Below are 18,946 nucleotides of genomic sequence, written 5' to 3'. Positions count from 1 at the left end.
TTTATTTGATCTTGTTGACAAAAATTTATTAACTGTCTTCAATTTTCCCTTTGAAACTCATATATATTAATATACTGTTGGGACAWGAATATTGATTATTAATAAATGTTAATATACTTGTTATATATATTATATATATACTGCATCATACAATGTATATATATATATATTGAAGAAAAACTACGAAATGGATGTATCCTGTTATCCTTCGTTAACTTTCCAATATCTACCTTGCGTTTTGCGGCCCCACAGATTTCATCTCGTAACTCGAAGACGCGGTAATAGCGTCGTCGGGGATCCTTCCCTCTTCCATGCCAAGAGGTAACATACACTGTCCTAAAACGATCGCCCATTATACGTCTCTTTACTGTATTTATTGTTTTTACTCTTATTGTCAAAGAAATGTATTTTTCATTTTTCATATTATATTTCTTTCTTTCTTTATCTTTTACTATCTTTCTTTATATTATATTTTTTGACGATATGAATAACGTAATACACTCTTACATATAATATTCAATTTTATATTATTATTATTATTATTATTGTTATTATAGAAATTATTTGAATACGTACCGGGAATACCTTTGACAGGTTCGTTCACGCATAAAACCAATACAGTAAGGACTCCTATGAAAATAACTACTGCCTCCATGATATGTGATTTGATATTCTCTCTCTCTCTACTGTAGCATTGTCTCGTAATATTTTATAGCGCATGATAAGTAGACGTGAAGAGTTATCATTGTCATTATTCTGAAAAAGAAAGAAACAAAAAAAAAAAAAAAACAAACCTGAAGGAAGATGTTCTCGTATTGCGGATGAACAATTTTCCCCCTTTTTTTAAGGGGATAAGAAAAAAAATGACGGAAGAAAATAGAAAAATAAGTAAAGGATGAGGAAGGGAAGGGAAAAAGAAAGAAAGAAAAATAAAACGATGAAAACGGATTGTTGTCATTTTTTATGAGAAATGATATCATCTGATAGAAGTATTATGTTATACGTAAGTACACTCTCTCTTTTTGTTTCAAGAAAAGAGGGGAAAAAGTTTGAAGAAAATGAAAAAAAGAAAAGAAAAGAAAAGAATGGAAAGGAAAGAAATACAAAAAAAAAAAAAGAAAAAAAGCAGAGGGTTGAAAGTTCTTACCAAAAGTGGTAAGTTCCGGGTATCGGGGTCAAAAATTGTTTCATCCTGGTATATGCATAAAAATCTTGGCCCTCATTGTACGCCTACGGCGTGGGAACTTTAACGAGATTTTCTGTAAAAAAGAAACCCTTGCCCTCAGTTCCTTTCGGAAGCTCTATCATTAAGCGACCCTTTGCTATTCGAACAGAAACTGCTTGCCCTGAAGGTTCTCTCTTTGCTTGTGATTGTAACGCGTTGTCAACCCTAACGTTTTATCTACACATATAGTTTCATTCAACATCGAATCATACGCGCTTTTAATGATCTTACATTTATTATATTTTTCTTTTACATAATATTATTTTGTTTTGTTCTTTTCTTTCCCCCTCCCCCACCCCCTCCACACGAAATATTCATCGAATTTTAATCGAAAGATACGTAAAATTTAGAAACGAGATTTTTAACGATAAAATTAATAAATTGAAGATAATATCGCGTTTCGTTTGATAATTTAATTAAATTAAGATTATTATTTTTTTGTTTTTCTTTTTCTTCAAATCTTCTCGTTATTGCATCTTGAGAACAACAACTGTTTTTTTTTTTTGACTTATACCGGTGAGGGTAAAGCAAAGAGAGAGCCCTCTTTTTTTTTTTTTACGTTTGCGCACCGCAGCCGCAAATATGAAGTAGTGTGCATGTAGTATTATACTTATGCATTACCCGCTTACGTAATGCACAAAAGTAGAGTATACTCGTTTCTTCGTGGCAGCCGTGTGCAAGTGAAGTAAGCCAGTTATATACAGACGGTCGCACAATCGTTTACAATGTTTCGCAAGAGGTTCAAAGATTTTAACTCGTATTTGTAAAAGAATTATGGTAATTTGATAATTTTACTTGTTTCTTTTTTTTTTTTTTTTTTTTTATATATCTATAGAGTAAAATTAAAAAAAAAAGAAAAAAAAGAATCAAAAAGTATAATATCACAACCATATAAAAATCGAAATTGCGAACGAAATTCGTTGACTGAAAAAAAAAAATCTCTCCTCCTCGAGAAAAAAAAAAAAAATAAAAGAAAAAGTAAGAAGCAAAGGATGCTTACAACGATATTAAATAATATTATCTCGCATAACCATCTCGCAGTATTCGCGCACGTAATCTACTCTTTTGCCCTCGCGAATTTTTTTTTTTTTCTCAACCTTCCGTACCACCACCGTTACACGGTGCAAACGAAACCCCCAGAGACGCGATTTTAATTAAAATGGGAGTACGTTATGAGCATAATTTCTGTCGATTGCAAGCACAGCGGGTACGATCCAACGAGCTTGCCGAAGTGAAATGCAACGAAGCATGAAAGGGAGTCGAACCTCAACAGTCAAACAAAATGTGCAAAGGATGAAGAGAAAGATTTGTAAGCTTTCTATTCTATAAAACAACAAGATTAGACAATGGATTTCTGGTTTTCAAGTATTAGAAAGTTCTCTTACTATGAAATTAAATATATATATATATATGTATATGAACAGATACTTTTTTTATATTTAAATAAAATATAAAGATTTTTTTAATAACCATTCTCTCGTATATATAATTTCCTAGAAAAAGTAAATTGTATTTCATGTGAAAAATAAATAATAATCACGTTTGGTCTCGGTTAATAGATTTTTGTTTTTTAATCGGAATTATTGTTGAATTTACGAGTCGACAATATTTCATATCGGTGAATAAAATCTTTTGGAGATCGCGATGCGATGTGTAGGGAGTGGAGGAGAGGGACGGGGAGTGGGGGAGGGGGGAAATTAAAATTATCGAAATATGAAAACAACAAAAGTACGTATATGCTTGGGTATATAAATTTGAATATTGTATATTAATAAAAATAAATTTTACACGTTCGAGGGATAATATATATTTTTGTTATTTATTTCAAACAAAATGAGATGGGGGTAAGAGGAGTATAATCATAATATTATACACATATACGTATCGTGTAATTTAAAAGTAATATAGATTGTCAAGGAATTATTTTGAGAAGAAAAGAAAAGAAAAGAAAAGTAAAGGAAAAGAAAAAGATTGTCCAACTATTCGTAAGAATGAAAAGATTCTGAAAAGTAAGGAAAAAAATGTGATAGAAAAACGAACACACTATTTACTGTAGGAGGAGGGGGAGGAGGAGTCGAGTGGATAATCATATAGCTTTTCCACGGTTTCCCTTTTGACCCATCAAGAAAAGGAGGGGCGAACAGTACAAGCAGACATAATTGAAGGTAAACGTAAAGGCTGCACAGAAAGCACGCGCGCGTACACAGAGACGAAAATTCACTTGAATAAGAGGCTACGCGTCATTCTGATTTATGGATCAAACGCTTTTCTAATTAATTATGTACGTTCATTTCTCGAGACGAATGATATACCTAAGTATGTATTCAGAGAAAATAACATTCGTTATACGGACGGTTATAATTTCCCTAGGATGCTACTAGTTATATATGTTATATATATATATATATACGTATTATAAATTTCGTAATTGTACAATTCTTGATTTTACCCGAAGGTAAAGTTAAACGATATGAAGAAGTAATCGACTTAATTTCACGAATAAAGACTAATTTCTATCCTTAATCTAAACAGCTTTTTTTTTTCTGCCATTCTCAATTATGCAATCTTATTTTACTTTTTCTTTTTTTTTTTTTTTTCATGATGATAAATTAAAATTGTTACTTACTCTCACATACAAGTTTTCAAAGTTTCCCTAATCGTTTTCTTTGACAAAAATAGAAGAAAAAAACATCTTTCATTGTATTCGTTCGCGTCTTAACCGATCGTTAATTTAACTTTACGATTTTTGTTCCCCCTAGGTATAACACAGTTTTCTTGTTATTTTTTTTTTTTATACTTTGTAATAACTTTTAATTTGTTTTTTTTTTTTTATTTTCTGTAAGTAAACACGACAATAATAATAATAATAATAGTTGTCGTCTTTAATTCTATGTGATTTATATTGTAAAAAAAAAAGAAAGTATTTATTTTCACGAAGAAAATGACGCTTTTATTTTCCCTTTTTTTTTCCTTTTCCTCTACGCAAAAATTAATAATAAAAATATAAAATATTAAACGCGTCGGCGTTCTCTCTGCGTTACCTATTAAACTTAATTTAACGATATTATTAAACATTATATTAACGTTTTGATAAACGATTACGAGGTAAAAATTGAAATATAAATTTCTCGGTCTCTGGTCTGAATTACCGCCAAAGCTTAATGGAATTTACCTTGATGATAAATAATTATTAATCAATTCATTTTTTTTTCTTTCTTTTATATTTTTTTTCTCTTTTCTTTTCAAAAAACAACGTCACAAAATAATAATGAGACTTTCGATGTAACAAAAGTCAAACATTATTTACGCGAGATGATGTTTTTTTATCATTATTATATAGCGAACGGATAATAAAATCGGTTGGGAATAAAAAGAGAATATACCAATGTAAGAAGAAGAAGAAGATGAAGATGAAGAAGAAGAAGAAGGAGGAGAGAATCAGTGGTGGTATAGTCTGTTTACAAAGGTAGCCACGATAGCTTGAAAGGAACTTCTTCAGCATCCTTCTTTGTTTATTTTATTTTCATCCTTCTCTCTCTCATACTCACACATACACACACACACACTCTCTCTCTCTCTCTCTTTCTATCTCATCTTTCTTGGTACGGTATATGTATACTTTCCCATTTTCTTTGGCCCTTGTCGAGATTCTTTAGCGTAATTACCCATGAGATCTCTTTTACTCCGAACTCCTACAATTTTTCTCATTCTCTCTTTCTTTCCTTTTTTTTTTCTTCTATATTCGTTGAAATGGAGGATGACGATAAAATCGATCTTTTAATGTCTCTCTCTCTCTCTCTCTCTATATATATATATATATATAGGTATATATTTTATGAATAAATATGATGAATATAATAAATATAAAAGTGAGTTAAAAAGAGTGGGTTGAATAAGATGGTTGGAAATATCGGTGAGGTGGTGAGGGGGTGGTTGTTGGGATAGAAGGAAAAAAACAGGACAACAAAAAGAAAAAATGAGAGAGAAATAGAGAAAGTCAGTCACAAAGAGACATAAAATCAGTAAAAAAAAGGTATGCTAGAATAAGGTATGTATATGTACGTCTTGGTTCGTTCCTACTCGGACGTTAATTACGTCTGTCCATGGAGAATGGAGTTCTGCCCGAGCGAAATACGTAGGGGCCAGCAAGCAGGAGCACGGTGGTCGGCGCGAGTCGCGTTTGCTCTGCGCAACAAGTAAAGAACGATCAATACGCGATACCGAAAGGAGAGAGAGAGAGAGAGAGAGAGAGAGAATGAGTGAGAGAGAGAATGAGTGAGAGAGAATGAGAGAGAGAAAGGTGGTTCAGCCCGGCAAGCAAGCAAGGAAGCAAGGAACCAACGCGATTCGCGATTCGCGATTCGATCGACACCCCCGTTAATAGAATTCTCGCATAATTACCATGCCCTTTCGATGTTTTAACCAACGAATCGGTCAAAATTAATATTACCACCACCATTTCTCCTTCCTTCAACGATAATTGAAATGATACGAGAAACCGAATCGTTGTTATATATATGGATTTGTCGTGTGTGTGTTTGTCTTCTTAACCCTTGGAATTATTATTAATATCATTACTAAGTTTACTCTTAGGGAAGTTGTTTTTTTGGACGGGTTTAATTAAGATGAACACTATATTTATCCGTTGAACGTTTCGTCTCTATTTGAGACTTCCTCAGCAACTTGATAGTTATGTTCATAAGTCAATATAACATCATTTTTATTATAGTCATAAGTTTTCACTATCTTATAAATAGAGTCAATTTTTTAAAAAAACGTTATTCTACTATAACTTTTCGAACACTACTTAATTAAACCCGTCCAAAAAAACAACTTCCCTAAGAGTAAACTTAGTAATAATATTAATAAATTTTGGATAAGAAAAAAAAAATCTTCATTATATTATTAATATCGTTTTCGTATTTATTCATACGCGAAATTTGACTAACTTTTGTATTATTTGATCGATGATTTTTGTTTATTAATCAATTCCTTTCATCCCCTCTTCTTACACCTTTCAATCGCCACATCATATGTTAGTTTTTTAAAACGAGTATTTTATGTATGCAATGCTTGTAATTGTATTTTATTTTTTTCTTTTCATTTTATAATATATAGAATTCTTATTTAATTTTATTATTATAATACATTTGCATTTTTTTTTAACTTTTTTACGAGATTATTTTTCCTTTCACATTTTATTTGAAATCTAAACTACAAGGTGTTATATATATACATTTGATCATAATTGAATAGATATACGAAAACGCGTTATCTTCTTTATCTTACTAACATGCTTATATTTTTTCATATATAATATAATATTTTTACGAATAAAATGTACGGATAAATTTTGTTTCATTTATCATTATACTTTGTCTAATCGCGAAACGATCGATTGTTAGTTTCCCTTTATCCTTGTGATTTAATAAATCGAAAAGTAATACGATAGGAACTTTTATTAACACTAAGTTTAATTCTTAGGGATGTTTTTTTTTTTTGGACAGGTTTAAATTAGGTTTCGTCCCTATATTTGGGACTTCCTCAGCAACTAAAATTTTTTTTATTATGACATATTATTACTTATACAAATATAAAGGATAACGGTTTAAAATTGACTCTGTATATAAGATAGTGAATACTTATGACTGTAATGAGAAATGATGTTCGATTGACTAGCGAACATAACTATCGAGGTAAAATAACGCTATTAATTGTAAGTTTTTTGTATTTGTATAAGTAATAATATGTCATAATAAAAAAAATTTTAGTTACTGAGGAAGTCCCAAATATAGGGACGAAACGTTCAACGGATAAAGAGATTGTTCATTTAATTTAAACCTGTCCAAAAAAAAAACATCCCTATGAATTAAACTTAGTAATAATATTAAGAAAATTTTGGATAAGAACAAAATTTATTGTATTAACTTTTATTAACGTTTATCTTATTGATAATTTATCTTGAAATGATTTAAACGATCATTTGCATTGCCGCGAAACAAAACTTAAGAAGTTTTATTTTAAAGTTCGCGAATCCTCTTTTTCCAACTCGAATTTCTCTGATTCTCTCTCTCTCTCTCTCTCTCCTTCTCTCTATTTCTCTCTCTCTCTCTCTCTCTCTCTCTTTCTGGTTTACTCTATCGAATCACGACTTGATCTACGTTCCCTGCCTTCTCCGATTTACGCCACGATTCTCCCCACGGCACTCTCTATCCGCTTCGATTATCGCTCTCTATCTTCTCGAATCTGTTTTCTCCTCCTCCTACCCCCTCCCCCCTCTCCCATGTCCCACCCCCTCCTCTCTCTTTCTCTCGTGTCCTCGGAAATTCGAGTAACTTCGTCGTTCTCAACGTCATGATCGGCCCGTTACCAGTCATGAAAACGATCGAATTCCGATATCGTATAAATCGGTAATCGAGTTAAATCAAACGACTGAGAGAGAGAAGAGAGAAGAGAGAGAAGAGAGAAGAGAGAGAAGAGAGAAGAGAGAGAGAAGATATTTATTTTAAATGATTACGATGAAACGAATTGATCGAATTTACAATTTGATATATTAGCTCCCATTTTATCTCTCTCTCTCTCTCTCTCTCTCTGGCAATAAAAATAAGATTTTTTCTAAATGTAATAGATTATCCAACAACTATCCTGTCAATTATCTAATCAAAATCAATCAAATTAATCTTCGATCTTAAGTTAAAACGAAAGTATCTTAAAATCGAACGAATATAGATATAATTATAACATTTTTTAGCACATCGATATAAATCAGGGAACGTTTTTTATCCCTCGCATTCGGAATGTCGGATATGCGATTTGACAGACGAGTATTTATTTCGGCAAGTCGAAACGTAGACACTTTGATTGATATTAAAATGATAAAATGGAGAATATAAATAAAAATAATAAATAAATAAAATCATTTCCTGAATAAATTATATATATATATTATTATCGAGTTGTTCGTAAGGAAACGCGAAGAAAATAATTTCCGAATGCTGATGCACATAAATACAATATAATTATTAACAAAATGCACATTTTTTCATTACGTCTTTTTTTTTTACGAAATGCTGTTGAAATATTATATCATATTGGATAACTCCAAATAATAATAATAATAATAATAATAATAATGATAATAATAATAATAATAATAATAATAATAATAATAATAATAATAATAATAATAATAATAATGGTGTGTTGTATTTCATTCGTAATCGATTATAATCGTTTCCTCGAATTATTTTCAGAACGCGTTGGGACGCTGAATAGATTTAAACCTCTCCAATGTTCACGTTAGAAAGATCAGAAAAGAATAGAATAGAACAGAACAAAACAGAAAAGAAAAAAATTGGAACAATTTGAAGTTCCTTTCTCTCTCTCTCTTTCTCTCTTTCTCTTTATCTCGATGGAATGAAAAGTTTATCACGTAGGTTTAATGGGAGGAGAAAAATAGAAGGAGGAGGGTGAGATGGAAGGCATAAGTGGGTGTGGGGTAGTTGTGGGATGAGAAAATGAGGGTGAGTAAGAAGGGTACGTTGGTTCTCGCGGAAGTCTTGTCTCTTTCCTCTTGTACTGGAATATATACACACATACACACACATATACACAGAGAGAGAGAGAGGGGCTTCGTTCTTGTAGCAAAGCATCCAAGTTTAGATATAATGCAGGAGACTCCGGTGCCTAGCAGCCTCGAACGTAGCCTTCGTTATGGCCGTTAAGTGGGTCGTAATCCCGAAAGGAAATTCCTCCTTGTGAAAGGGTAATGAGTCGTACGTGGCCGTGCACGTGAATTCTTTAAACGTGGACATGTTTCTTCCTCGGTGGGTGGACATGGGTTCTTTTCTGTTAGTTGGTAAGGAAGGAAGGTAGGTAGGTAGATAAGTATAAAGACTATTTCGAATTTTTTCTTTTGAAAATAACGATTCGATAAGTATTATATTTACACCTACAAGATGATACCTAATGTATAACTGTAATATAAATATGTATAAGTTATATATACGTAAGTATATATATATATATATTATTTAAATGTATGAGTCAACAGAGGATGATAATCTATAGGACGGGCCCGGGTGTAATCCATTTTTTCCCGATCAAACAGATGGTAACGCGCGAGGGCCGGAAGATCGGCTTCATAAATAAGAGGATGAGGATGAGCGATACGTGGAACGAGGGATAGGACTTTTATTTTTTTTTTATCTCTTTCTCTCTCTCTCTCTCTCTCTCTCTCTCTCACTCTCTTCTTCTCTCCCTTCTCTTTTCATCTGAATATGAATCGAGCGAGTGCGAACAATGCCTCTATTCTATTCGCGGATCAATGTTGATGGAAGCTGGCTATGACCGACGAATATAAAATTGTTTTTCCGAACCCACGTGGGTTCTGCACGAGAATCGATTGACCGTAAGAAGAAAAAGAAAAAGAAGAAGAAGAAGAAGAAGAAGAAGGAAAGTGTGGTTGTACCTTTTCGTTATACCTTCCACATATATATATACACGTATTATACAGTGGGGTAGTAACTACGGAACTAGATAAATTTAGAAAACGATTGCCAGAGAGAACGAACTGGCAATTACAGTTTCTCTTACTAATAGTAGTAATAGTAGTAGTGACTTTTGTTTTCAAGCATACTTCTCGACGTTGGACCACCACCCCCTGTTAACGGCATTAATGCCCGTAACGAGTGGTAGGTATACTGGGTGGCGATCGATATTACGCGTTGTGAAAAGAATACGCAATAACGAGCTTCCCGCGTAAAACCATAGAAATGTGGTGGCGCGTGGCTTTGCTGCTGGTGCTGCTGCTGCTGCTGCTACTGCTACTGATGTGCAAACGGGAAAAGTTTCATATATTCTTTCATTCTTTCTTTCTTTCTCTTTCTATCTCAACGTCAGGAGGCTTTTTCGAAGATACATTGAGATTTCCGAGAAAGGAGAGAAAGAGGCTCAGTGGTAGGAGGTGCTGTGTAAAGGGGGTTGGCACGTCAGGAGAGATAAAAGAGTAAAAGCTGTTGGAGAACTAGGGGAAAAAGGTAGAGAGAAAGAGAGAGGGATAGAAAGTGAAGGGAGTAGAGAGGATCCGTCGCCGAGAGAGCCGGATATTCATAAAATAACTCCCTCCGCGCATTCGGTGTGCCCTCTCCCTCTCCCTCTCCCTTTTTCCTTCTTTCTCTTTCTCTCTCTCTCTCTCTCTTTCTATCTATCTATCTATATTTCTTTTTCTCTCTTCCTCTTGCATTCTGTCTCTTTATTTCTCTTTCTGGCTTTCGGTCCTGGGCAAAAGGGATTCGGTGGAGGGGGGCAGGCGGACGGCATAGAGCCAGCTTTACCTGCAGCTACCTGAATTATCGCGAAATTTCGGTAATCCCCAAATGGGTTCGGTGTAACTGTGATAGATCATGGAAGAAGGTTCTTTTTGGTGAGATCAACGTCTGTCCCTGTGTATGTGTATATGTATCGTAGTAGAATGCGATCGAATTTTCTCGTTCTAGACCGGTTACGGTTGAGATCGGGAATCGGGGGGAAACCGCAATGGACAGATCGACTTGGAGAGTTTAACAATTACCGTCCTTCGGATTCTGATTGACGGTGTAATTATACGATCCTTCGTGAAATGTTAACCGATCGCTACGAACAGAAATAGGTATCGTTCGTTCATTTGTTCGTTCGTTCATTCGTTCGTTCGTTTTATCAGTGAAAACAAAACTATTATTTTTATCGTGGTATCGAATTATTTCTCGATCGTTCAATTCGATGACAAATTTTTTTTAGACGTTTTATCATCGTATTGCTCGTTAAAAGTCTGACACGATATGTTGGTAGTTGTATACGTGTATGAAAAATGAAATGGGAGTGGAGATAGATCGATGATGATGAGAGAAGAAAGGGCTGCCTCGAAGGATGGAAGAACACAACAGAACTCTCTTCTTCTTCTTCTTCTTCTTCTTCCTCCTTCTTTATTGGGTCATTAAACGAAGGCATTTCTGCTCCGTTGACATGATTAAACGAAAACGACGGAGTTATATTAGTGGGGTACCTATGCATAGCTGTACAATATAACCTGTACGAAGATATTGCGAGGGTGTATGCGTTTCTATGAGAGAGAAAGAAAATGGATGGAAGGTGGAAGAAGAAGAAGAAGAAGAAGAAGAAGGATGGATAGATGGATGGATGGATGGATGGCGAAGAGAACGATAGAGGGAGACTCTTCGGTGTGGTAGAGTTCAAGGGTCGCTAGGAACAGTGAGAAGGGTGAGAGTAGACAATGAGCATACGGCAACAAAGTTATCATGCCGCCGAATGGCTGAAGGAATTATTCACAAGCAATCTGTCGTAACCAAGTTAATTTTCACCTCTCTCTGATCTGCACGCTTCTGCTTTATTTCCACCCCTCTCTCTCTCCCACTCCTCTCTCAATCTCTTTCTCTCTCTGTCCGTCCCGTCATCCTCGGCAGCCATTCATTTCATCCTACTACACTTCGCGAAAAATCTACATATTTAAGCTCGAGCGAGTTGACTGGCTAGCTTTTACCGATGTGCAGGATATAGTCGAATGAAAAATAAAAGAGATAGAGACAACAAAACGAGAAAGAGACAGAGAGAAAGATAAACAGACGGAAAACAAAATAAAAAAAAACAAAACAAAAAAGAAATAGTTACGAACGAATACTTAAAAGGAAGGGCGAAGGTAAAGGGGTGGAGGATGTGGATGTGCATAGACTGGCATCCAGAATGTCGTCAGCTCATACCTTCGTAGTACTTGGCAATGTTCGGTAAAGCACGAGGAAGCATCCCCCCCTTAGTGTCACCACCCTCAATGCTATTTTCCCTTGACAACGTTCGAGATGTCGATGCATCCGCCATCGCTTTACCGAGTCTGCTTTTATAACTTTATCGATGATAGAGACACATTCTAATAAATGGACTATTCGAAACGCGTGCCCTTTTGAATTCTGAATTCTATCTATCGTGAATGCACATAGTAGTGATTATAAAACGGACGATTAAAGAGAGTGAAAAATACCGTAAATCGATTTGTGCTTGATGAGAAAAAGAAATATATAGAGAGATAAAGGTAGACGATGCGCAAAAGCAAGCTCATTACGTACTCCTAATCGTACCTTTCGTTCCACAGCAGCGAGAATCAATTTACCCCTCGTTGAAAAGGTATACCTACGTTCATTCATAGAGTTAGAATGAGATATGTATCTTTCTGAATGATTCACAACTCATGTAGAATCGATTCTACTCTTAAAGCTTCGTTTAGCTTTACTTATAGAAAAGCGACGGTTGCGGTATGGTAAATGGGTCCCACTTTATAACAGAAGGTGCACAAGCACCTGGTGCTGGTGGTGGTTGTTTTAGCAATCTAGCCAACCGGCACTGCTTATTGCCGCTAATCTCGACTTTTTGTCATTAGCTGTGGCTAAAGGAAGAAGAAGAAGAAAGGATAGAGGGGAAAGTACGAAAGAGAGGAAAAGGGACGACAAGTAAGTAGAGGTTGTGCTTCTAGAAATGCGCTCATTACCAGTTTTTCGAAACAAAGTGTGACACCACGAGAGAAGCCGCTAATGATAGTAGCAACGTGACTTACAGCGACTTTCGAGAAGTAACTACTGTTACTTCTTTTCTTTCTCCTTTTCTATCTCTCTCTCTATCTCTTTTCCTTTCTTCTTTTTTTTTTTTCATTCTCTTTTTCTTTTTCTTTTTCTTTTTCTTTTTCTTCACAGGATACTCGAACACGTGGCTGAAAGAGAAGAGAGAGTCAGGATTTTCAAGTCCTTTCCACTCGTCAAGAAAAGCAACGGCACAGAGAACAGGAGCTAAGAATCTCTCATTAATAAAAAGGAAAACTACTAACTAGTAAGTTATCTCGAAAAGATAAAAATAATAAAGAATAAAAGAAAAAAAAAAAATGAAAAAGGGAAAAGAAAAAGAAGAAGAAGAAGAAAGAAAAAAAAATAAAAGGAAAATAAAGTTTCTTTCGTTATCGTCTTCGAGTTCTCTCTTCTTATAAATGCCGAGAGGAGGAAGAAGGACTTTAATGAAAAGCCGAAGGGAAGACTCTTTTACGAAAGAGATATACGAAAGTAGTACGTTTTACGAAATATTTGTCGCTTGTTAGTCTGGAAAATATGAGAGAAAATGTAGAGCCAAAGACTCAGAAGATGAGTTCTTCTTCTTCTGAGTCTTCTTCTGAGTCTTCTATTTTTTAAGAGTTTCGCGCGTTTCGAGGAGACGTTGATCTGACGTCAACTTTGTAGTAAATAGTTTTAAAAAACGTATGGAATTCATTGCTTGGTATATCTTTAAAGGAAAGATCCTAGAAAGACTCCCGTAATCGTATTACGTGCGAATGGTACGAACTCGTCGGATTCTTACTTTTTCTTTTTCTTTTTCTTTTTCTTTTTTTTTTTTTCATATCAACGACTTTAGTATCCCTTCTCAGACATGAATCAAAGATTTTTTTCAAAAGGCATCACACCCCCGAGAAAGAAAATTAAAAAGAAAAAGAGTGATGCGTCGATATATAATTGAAAGGAAGAAATATTGCTATATTTATTTTTGCTCCGTATTTTACAAAAAAAAAAACAAAATTGTTAATATATATATATAATAAAATATCATGTATTAAATCGATTGATACAACATTTATCACGGTTATAATAAAACATTCGATATGCGTAACTCTTTACACACATACCACTCTGTTATATAAAAATTAACTAATATTTATTTTACATGCATTGGCCCATGCATAAATCATCCGATGACATACTGTTAAAAAAAGAAAGAAAAGAACAAAAAAAAATGATACGACGAATTAAATGAAGATAATGTTATTTAGTAAATCCTTTTAAAAAGAACTCCTTCGATTGTGCGGGAAGTAGTATAGCAGTGAAGCACGCGTTCACTGAGCTAACTTCCGTAACAAATTCGATTAGAACAATAATGGTTGGCCGGCCATCTCGATCGAGTAAACGAGCAGAGTATGTAAGTACCGATCGAGGGACGAAAATTCGATAGGGAACCTTATACGTGTATAGGTATACGCACTTTGTAGTACGGTAGTCTTCTTGTTACAAAGTCCAGTTCAACGATGTGTGGGTAAATCGTCAATGGTAATGTAACGATTACGTGGGTGGACGGTTTCCGAGAAGATGTGTTCGAATTCAAGGCGATTAAAGTATCTGCTATAGAATGAGAAAGAGAGAGAGAGAGAGAGAGAGAGAGAGAAAGAGAGAGAAACCTTTTCAAAGCCTCTGCGAATATATATTCTCTCGCGTAAACGCATTTGCATGAGGACGCGTTCGTGGCTGCAAGAGGAAGAGGAGGAGAAGCTTGATCAAAGGAGGAAAAATATTCAATCTCTTTGGGGGAGAGAAAGAGAGAGGGAGAAACAAAGAGTCCGCCATGTGAGTTTGCTATGGTACGGGGGGGAGTGGGAAGGGGATTGGTTGTGTATGAGATAGAGAAAACGAGAGGTAGAGAGGGAGATAAAGAGTGGTGAGACAGGTGAAAGAAAGGAAAAAAAGGCATAAGGTAAAAGGAAAAAAAGATAAAAGAAAAACGATTTTGTTCTTGTTTCGTTTATCCACGGAACGTTCGACGAAGCGGCCAGCGGCACCATCACCATCACCATCACCATCACCAGTACCAGCACCACTAGCAACGGCAGAAGCAACAGCAACTAGCTCTGCTCTTCTTGTGGTGGTTCTCGCTGGCCCGAGCATTCCGACGTCTCCTCACCCTCCTCGATGAATATTAATCGGTGCGATATCGGTTACGCTTTTGCATAAATTTCCATGCGGCTTGAATTGTTGGCGTGCTCACGTTCTCCTATATACCACTACCACCACCACCACCACTACCACACTCTTCTCTTGCTCTCTCTCTCTCTTTCTATCTTCTTTGATTACCCTCTTCTACTACCCTGTTTGTCCGCTCCGTTGCAAGCTTTTTTACTCTACTTCTTTTTCCCTCTTCTGTTGCTCTTTTCTCTACTCCCTTCTTTTCTCTTGGTCGCAAGTTTTACTTGTTTTTCTTGTTGACGTCGTAGTCGTCGTCGTCGTAGTCGTCATCGATGTTGTTATTGTTGTTGTTGTTGTTATTGTTATTCCTCTCGTCTCAACATGTACGCGGAATGACGATTAATGGACGGCCCTGAAAGCTTTCGTGTTCCCCTTTTCCATGATGCTTGCAAACCCCGTGAGCTTACGCTTACTCTCTACGGTTATTCTCTCTCCTTCTCTCTCTCTTTGTTTTCTCCCCTTCCTCTTGCTCTCTCTGTTTACCCCCTCTCTTTCTCTCTAGCAAGTTCCTTTCCCTCTTTATGCGCTTGCTGTCACTCAAAAGTCATGGATCAATGACCGAATTAGACTCGGAAACCAGGTTAAAACTTTGCTCTCGTAGCCAGCTCCTCGACGTATACGTATCGTCCGATCGCCGACATAAAAGCTTCCATTAAAGTCTATAAAGCGTTGGGAATCTGGTGATACGCGTAGATGGGTTCATTATTAAGCTCGAAGGAACATCGGCATAATGTCATTTACATTCCAGTTTTATACGCTCGATCTGCATTGTCAAAGTTTAATTTACTCTCTTTCTCTCTTTCTCTCTCTCTCTGTCTGCCTGTCTGTCTTCTAATTATTAATTTTTGTATTGAATCTAATAGCATCAAAGTTGCGTGATACTACGGTCAAAGTGCAATGATCGGAAAACAGTATCGGGCTATAACTTAACAAACCCTTCACGTAGTAGGAGGATTTTCTATCCGTTAAACGATTCCGGTCGATCGCTCGCGTTTAATTGGCTCGATTGCTCCGACAAAGCCTGCCTCGATCCCCCTTCCTCCCTCCCCCCACGGATTTAATAAATGAATCTTTTTTTTTCTTCTTCCATTCTTTCTAACCCCGTTGCTCGTGTGCTTTTTCAGGCCGGAGGCGAAAGTGAAAAGAGAATATAAGGGGGGACGGAAACGAAGAAAAACGTTCGAGTCGTTAGAAGGGGTCGAAGGAAATAAGGATACACGAGGGAAGAAAAAGAAAAAGGAAGGGGGAGTAGGAGGAGGTGGAGGAGAAAAGAGAGATGGATGCCAAAAGGGACGGAAGGAAAACTCGATAGCTGTTGGTTGGAATTCCGCGATGGATGTTCGTACAACACGTATTCGAGTAGCCTGCGACATATGTGCCTTCCACTAGGGGAGGATAGTAGTAGTCTTACCACCCGTTCGTGTTGGATCGACCATTCGTGCGTGTTCTACCTTAGACACTATTTTTCTTCTCGAGGTCTTTTACCCGCAAGGAACGGACTGGCTAGCCATTCTGTGGTCGCACGAAAACGATACCACAACGAATTGATATTCCACGAGGTTCTTCTCGGTCTACCTACCTACCTACCTACCACCCTTCTTTTACTTTACCCCCCCCCACCACCCCTCCCCTCCCCTTGTTTCCTCCACTAGCAAACCTAGAATCGCCGCGACGTTTTCTCTCCTTTTTCCTCGATGTTTCAGCTCGTGACGATAAATTTTACCTTTATAAGAAATTTATCCTCTCCTCTCTCTCTTCTTTTCTGTGGGGATCGGTACCAAAGGAAAATGTATATATGTAATATAAAATAAATAAGCAAGCAAGCAAGCAAGCAAGCAAGTAAGTAAATAAGTAAGTAACTAACTGACCATGAATAGACATTTTAAGATCATCGTACATCAAATTCCAATGCTTTTGTGTAATGCGACCTGCTTTTCGAAAGAGGAAACATTCCTTTAGGCAGAATCGACGACCGCCAACAACAGCGGAAAGCGCGTGCGGAGATATCCGGTGTCCTCTTAACAAGGGAGTCGAGTATCTTTCATCTCGAGTCGATCGAATTACGAGTAGAAGGAAGGAAGGAAGGAAGGAAGGAAGGAAGGAAAAGGAACCTGGGAAAAGGGATGAGGAAGAATATACAAAGGACAGTTTCAATAGTCAACCCGTCTAGAGAATACACCGCGAGTGAACGAACGGCTGGATATTGGCGATACGTCTATAATATCCGATGAGTATCTAACCAAAGCATTCATATCCGCTAAATATACGTTGAATATCGATCGGTCATTTCAATGAGCATCGAATGTTGCTACGCTTTATATAGAGGTCTCGCTAATTGCTTTGTATTCCCTTCGTACAAATGACCAAGCTTGAACAAAAAAAAAACCTATCAGAATTATAATATAGGTTTTTGGAAATATTGATATCCGAACGTTTTGTCCTATCCCAAATGAGACATTTGTTGTTTTTCTTTTTTTTTTTTTCATACATGATCGTAATTAAAAATTAACATTTTTAATAACTTTGATCGATATTCTAATCGATTGACGACAATATATAAAGATCGTTGAGAAATCAAATGAATCGAAAAGTGATACTTTATTAACCCTATCTCAGGGATAGAATCTCTAATCGACAATTAGAATAAAATAAAGAAAGAATTATATATATGTAGATATGTATATATTGATTTTCGATTTATTAATAAATAAATATGAAAGGGACACACGGATCCACACCCACGAGCCTTGGGTCTCTACTGTTCTGGCCGCAGAGCATAAAGCGCCACGCACTGTTCTCGTGACAGGACAAACTTCCTTTACTCTGTTGAATAATAACTTTAAAGAAAAGACTTACCGTTCAAGGACGAGATATCCAAAGCTGCCAGGGGCAGCAGGAAGATCGTAAGAATTGGTCGAACACGGTGGAGCACGTTGGTGGATCCATCGAGAGATGAACTCGTCATGGTGCAAGATTCGAATGAGACGAGTTCGAGGATAATATTATTATTACTACTATTATTATTACTAATATTACTACTGTTATCAAGATTTTTTTCGTCCTCGAAACGAGACGAGGTCCCGCGCTATCCAAGCACGAGATACGCGGCATCGACCTGATAATTCAGCTTGACAATTCAAAACTCTCGATCTATTCTTTATTTTATCGATGATGATGATGATGATGATGATGATGATGATAATGATGATGATGATGATTTATTTTTTCTCTCTTATCACAAAAAAAATATTTTCTTCTTCTTCTTCTTCTTCTTCTTATTTCAATATCTTCTAGTCCCTTTCTCCCACACTTGTGCATACACGTAGAGTATCACACTTGAAATAACAAAAAAGCAACAAAATAAGGGACCCTAAACAAAAAACAAACGAAGAAGTATTAATGTGTAAGACCTTTTGCAATTAGGCGCTTTTTATGAAATAATAATAATATATAGAAATATAATAATATAGAACGATCCCCGAGTGTCCGTTTCGGATCCGCACTGACGCGAGATTCGTCCGTCTACGACGTGGAGCCAGCATCCGCGGCAACATCATCCCCCACCTGAGTTCGTTGGTGGCTCACGGCGGCAGCGGTGAACGGATGTGGAGGTGGTAAGGGGTAAGGGGTAAAGGGAAGGGTAAAGGGGGTAGGTAGGGATAAGAGAGGTCCGATCGTGGCTGGGGTAACTCACTGCGCAAAATCCTATTCCACCCCTCTTCTCACCCGTTAGCCAAGCAAGCAAGCATCGTTTCTTCCTTCCTCGTTCTCCACCTCAACGAAGTCGAGGCCGTGGCCGAGGCCGAGGCCGAGGATGCCTTGACGCGGCCAATCATTTCTCTTATACCTTGCTTATACATTCGAGGTCGTATTTATTTTTTTTTCTTTTCTTTTCTTTTCTTTT

General features: G+C 36.3%; 1 protein-coding gene across 2 annotated transcripts in view; it reads right to left on the bottom strand.

Annotated features, from left to right (window-relative positions):
* Positions 1–18,606, bottom strand: part of LOC106785116 (discoidin domain-containing receptor 2-like) — a 23,955-nt gene extending 5,349 nt beyond the window's left edge. Inside the window, exons 1-3 of one of the 2 annotated variants that reach the window (XM_014745298.1) lie at positions 17,899–18,606; positions 577–756; positions 231–336 (exon numbers count right to left, since the gene is read on the bottom strand). In XM_014745298.1, the coding sequence (XP_014600784.1) occupies positions 231–336; positions 577–655 (185 nt within the window). In that variant the 5' untranslated portion in view covers positions 656–756; positions 17,899–18,606. Of the gene's footprint in view, positions 1–230; positions 337–576; positions 757–1,147; positions 1,470–17,898 lie in introns of those variants that run through there. The other variant, XM_014745299.1, reaches the window with a different exon arrangement.
* Between the last annotated feature and the right edge of the window lie 340 nt (positions 18,607–18,946).

This window comes from Polistes canadensis, unplaced genomic scaffold, assembly GCF_001313835.1.
Source record: "Polistes canadensis isolate GaletaPanama2010 unplaced genomic scaffold, ASM131383v1 scaffold_45, whole genome shotgun sequence".
Lineage (NCBI taxonomy): Eukaryota > Metazoa > Arthropoda > Insecta > Hymenoptera > Vespidae > Polistes > Polistes canadensis.
This window is presented reverse-complemented; position numbering and strand designations above follow the sequence as displayed.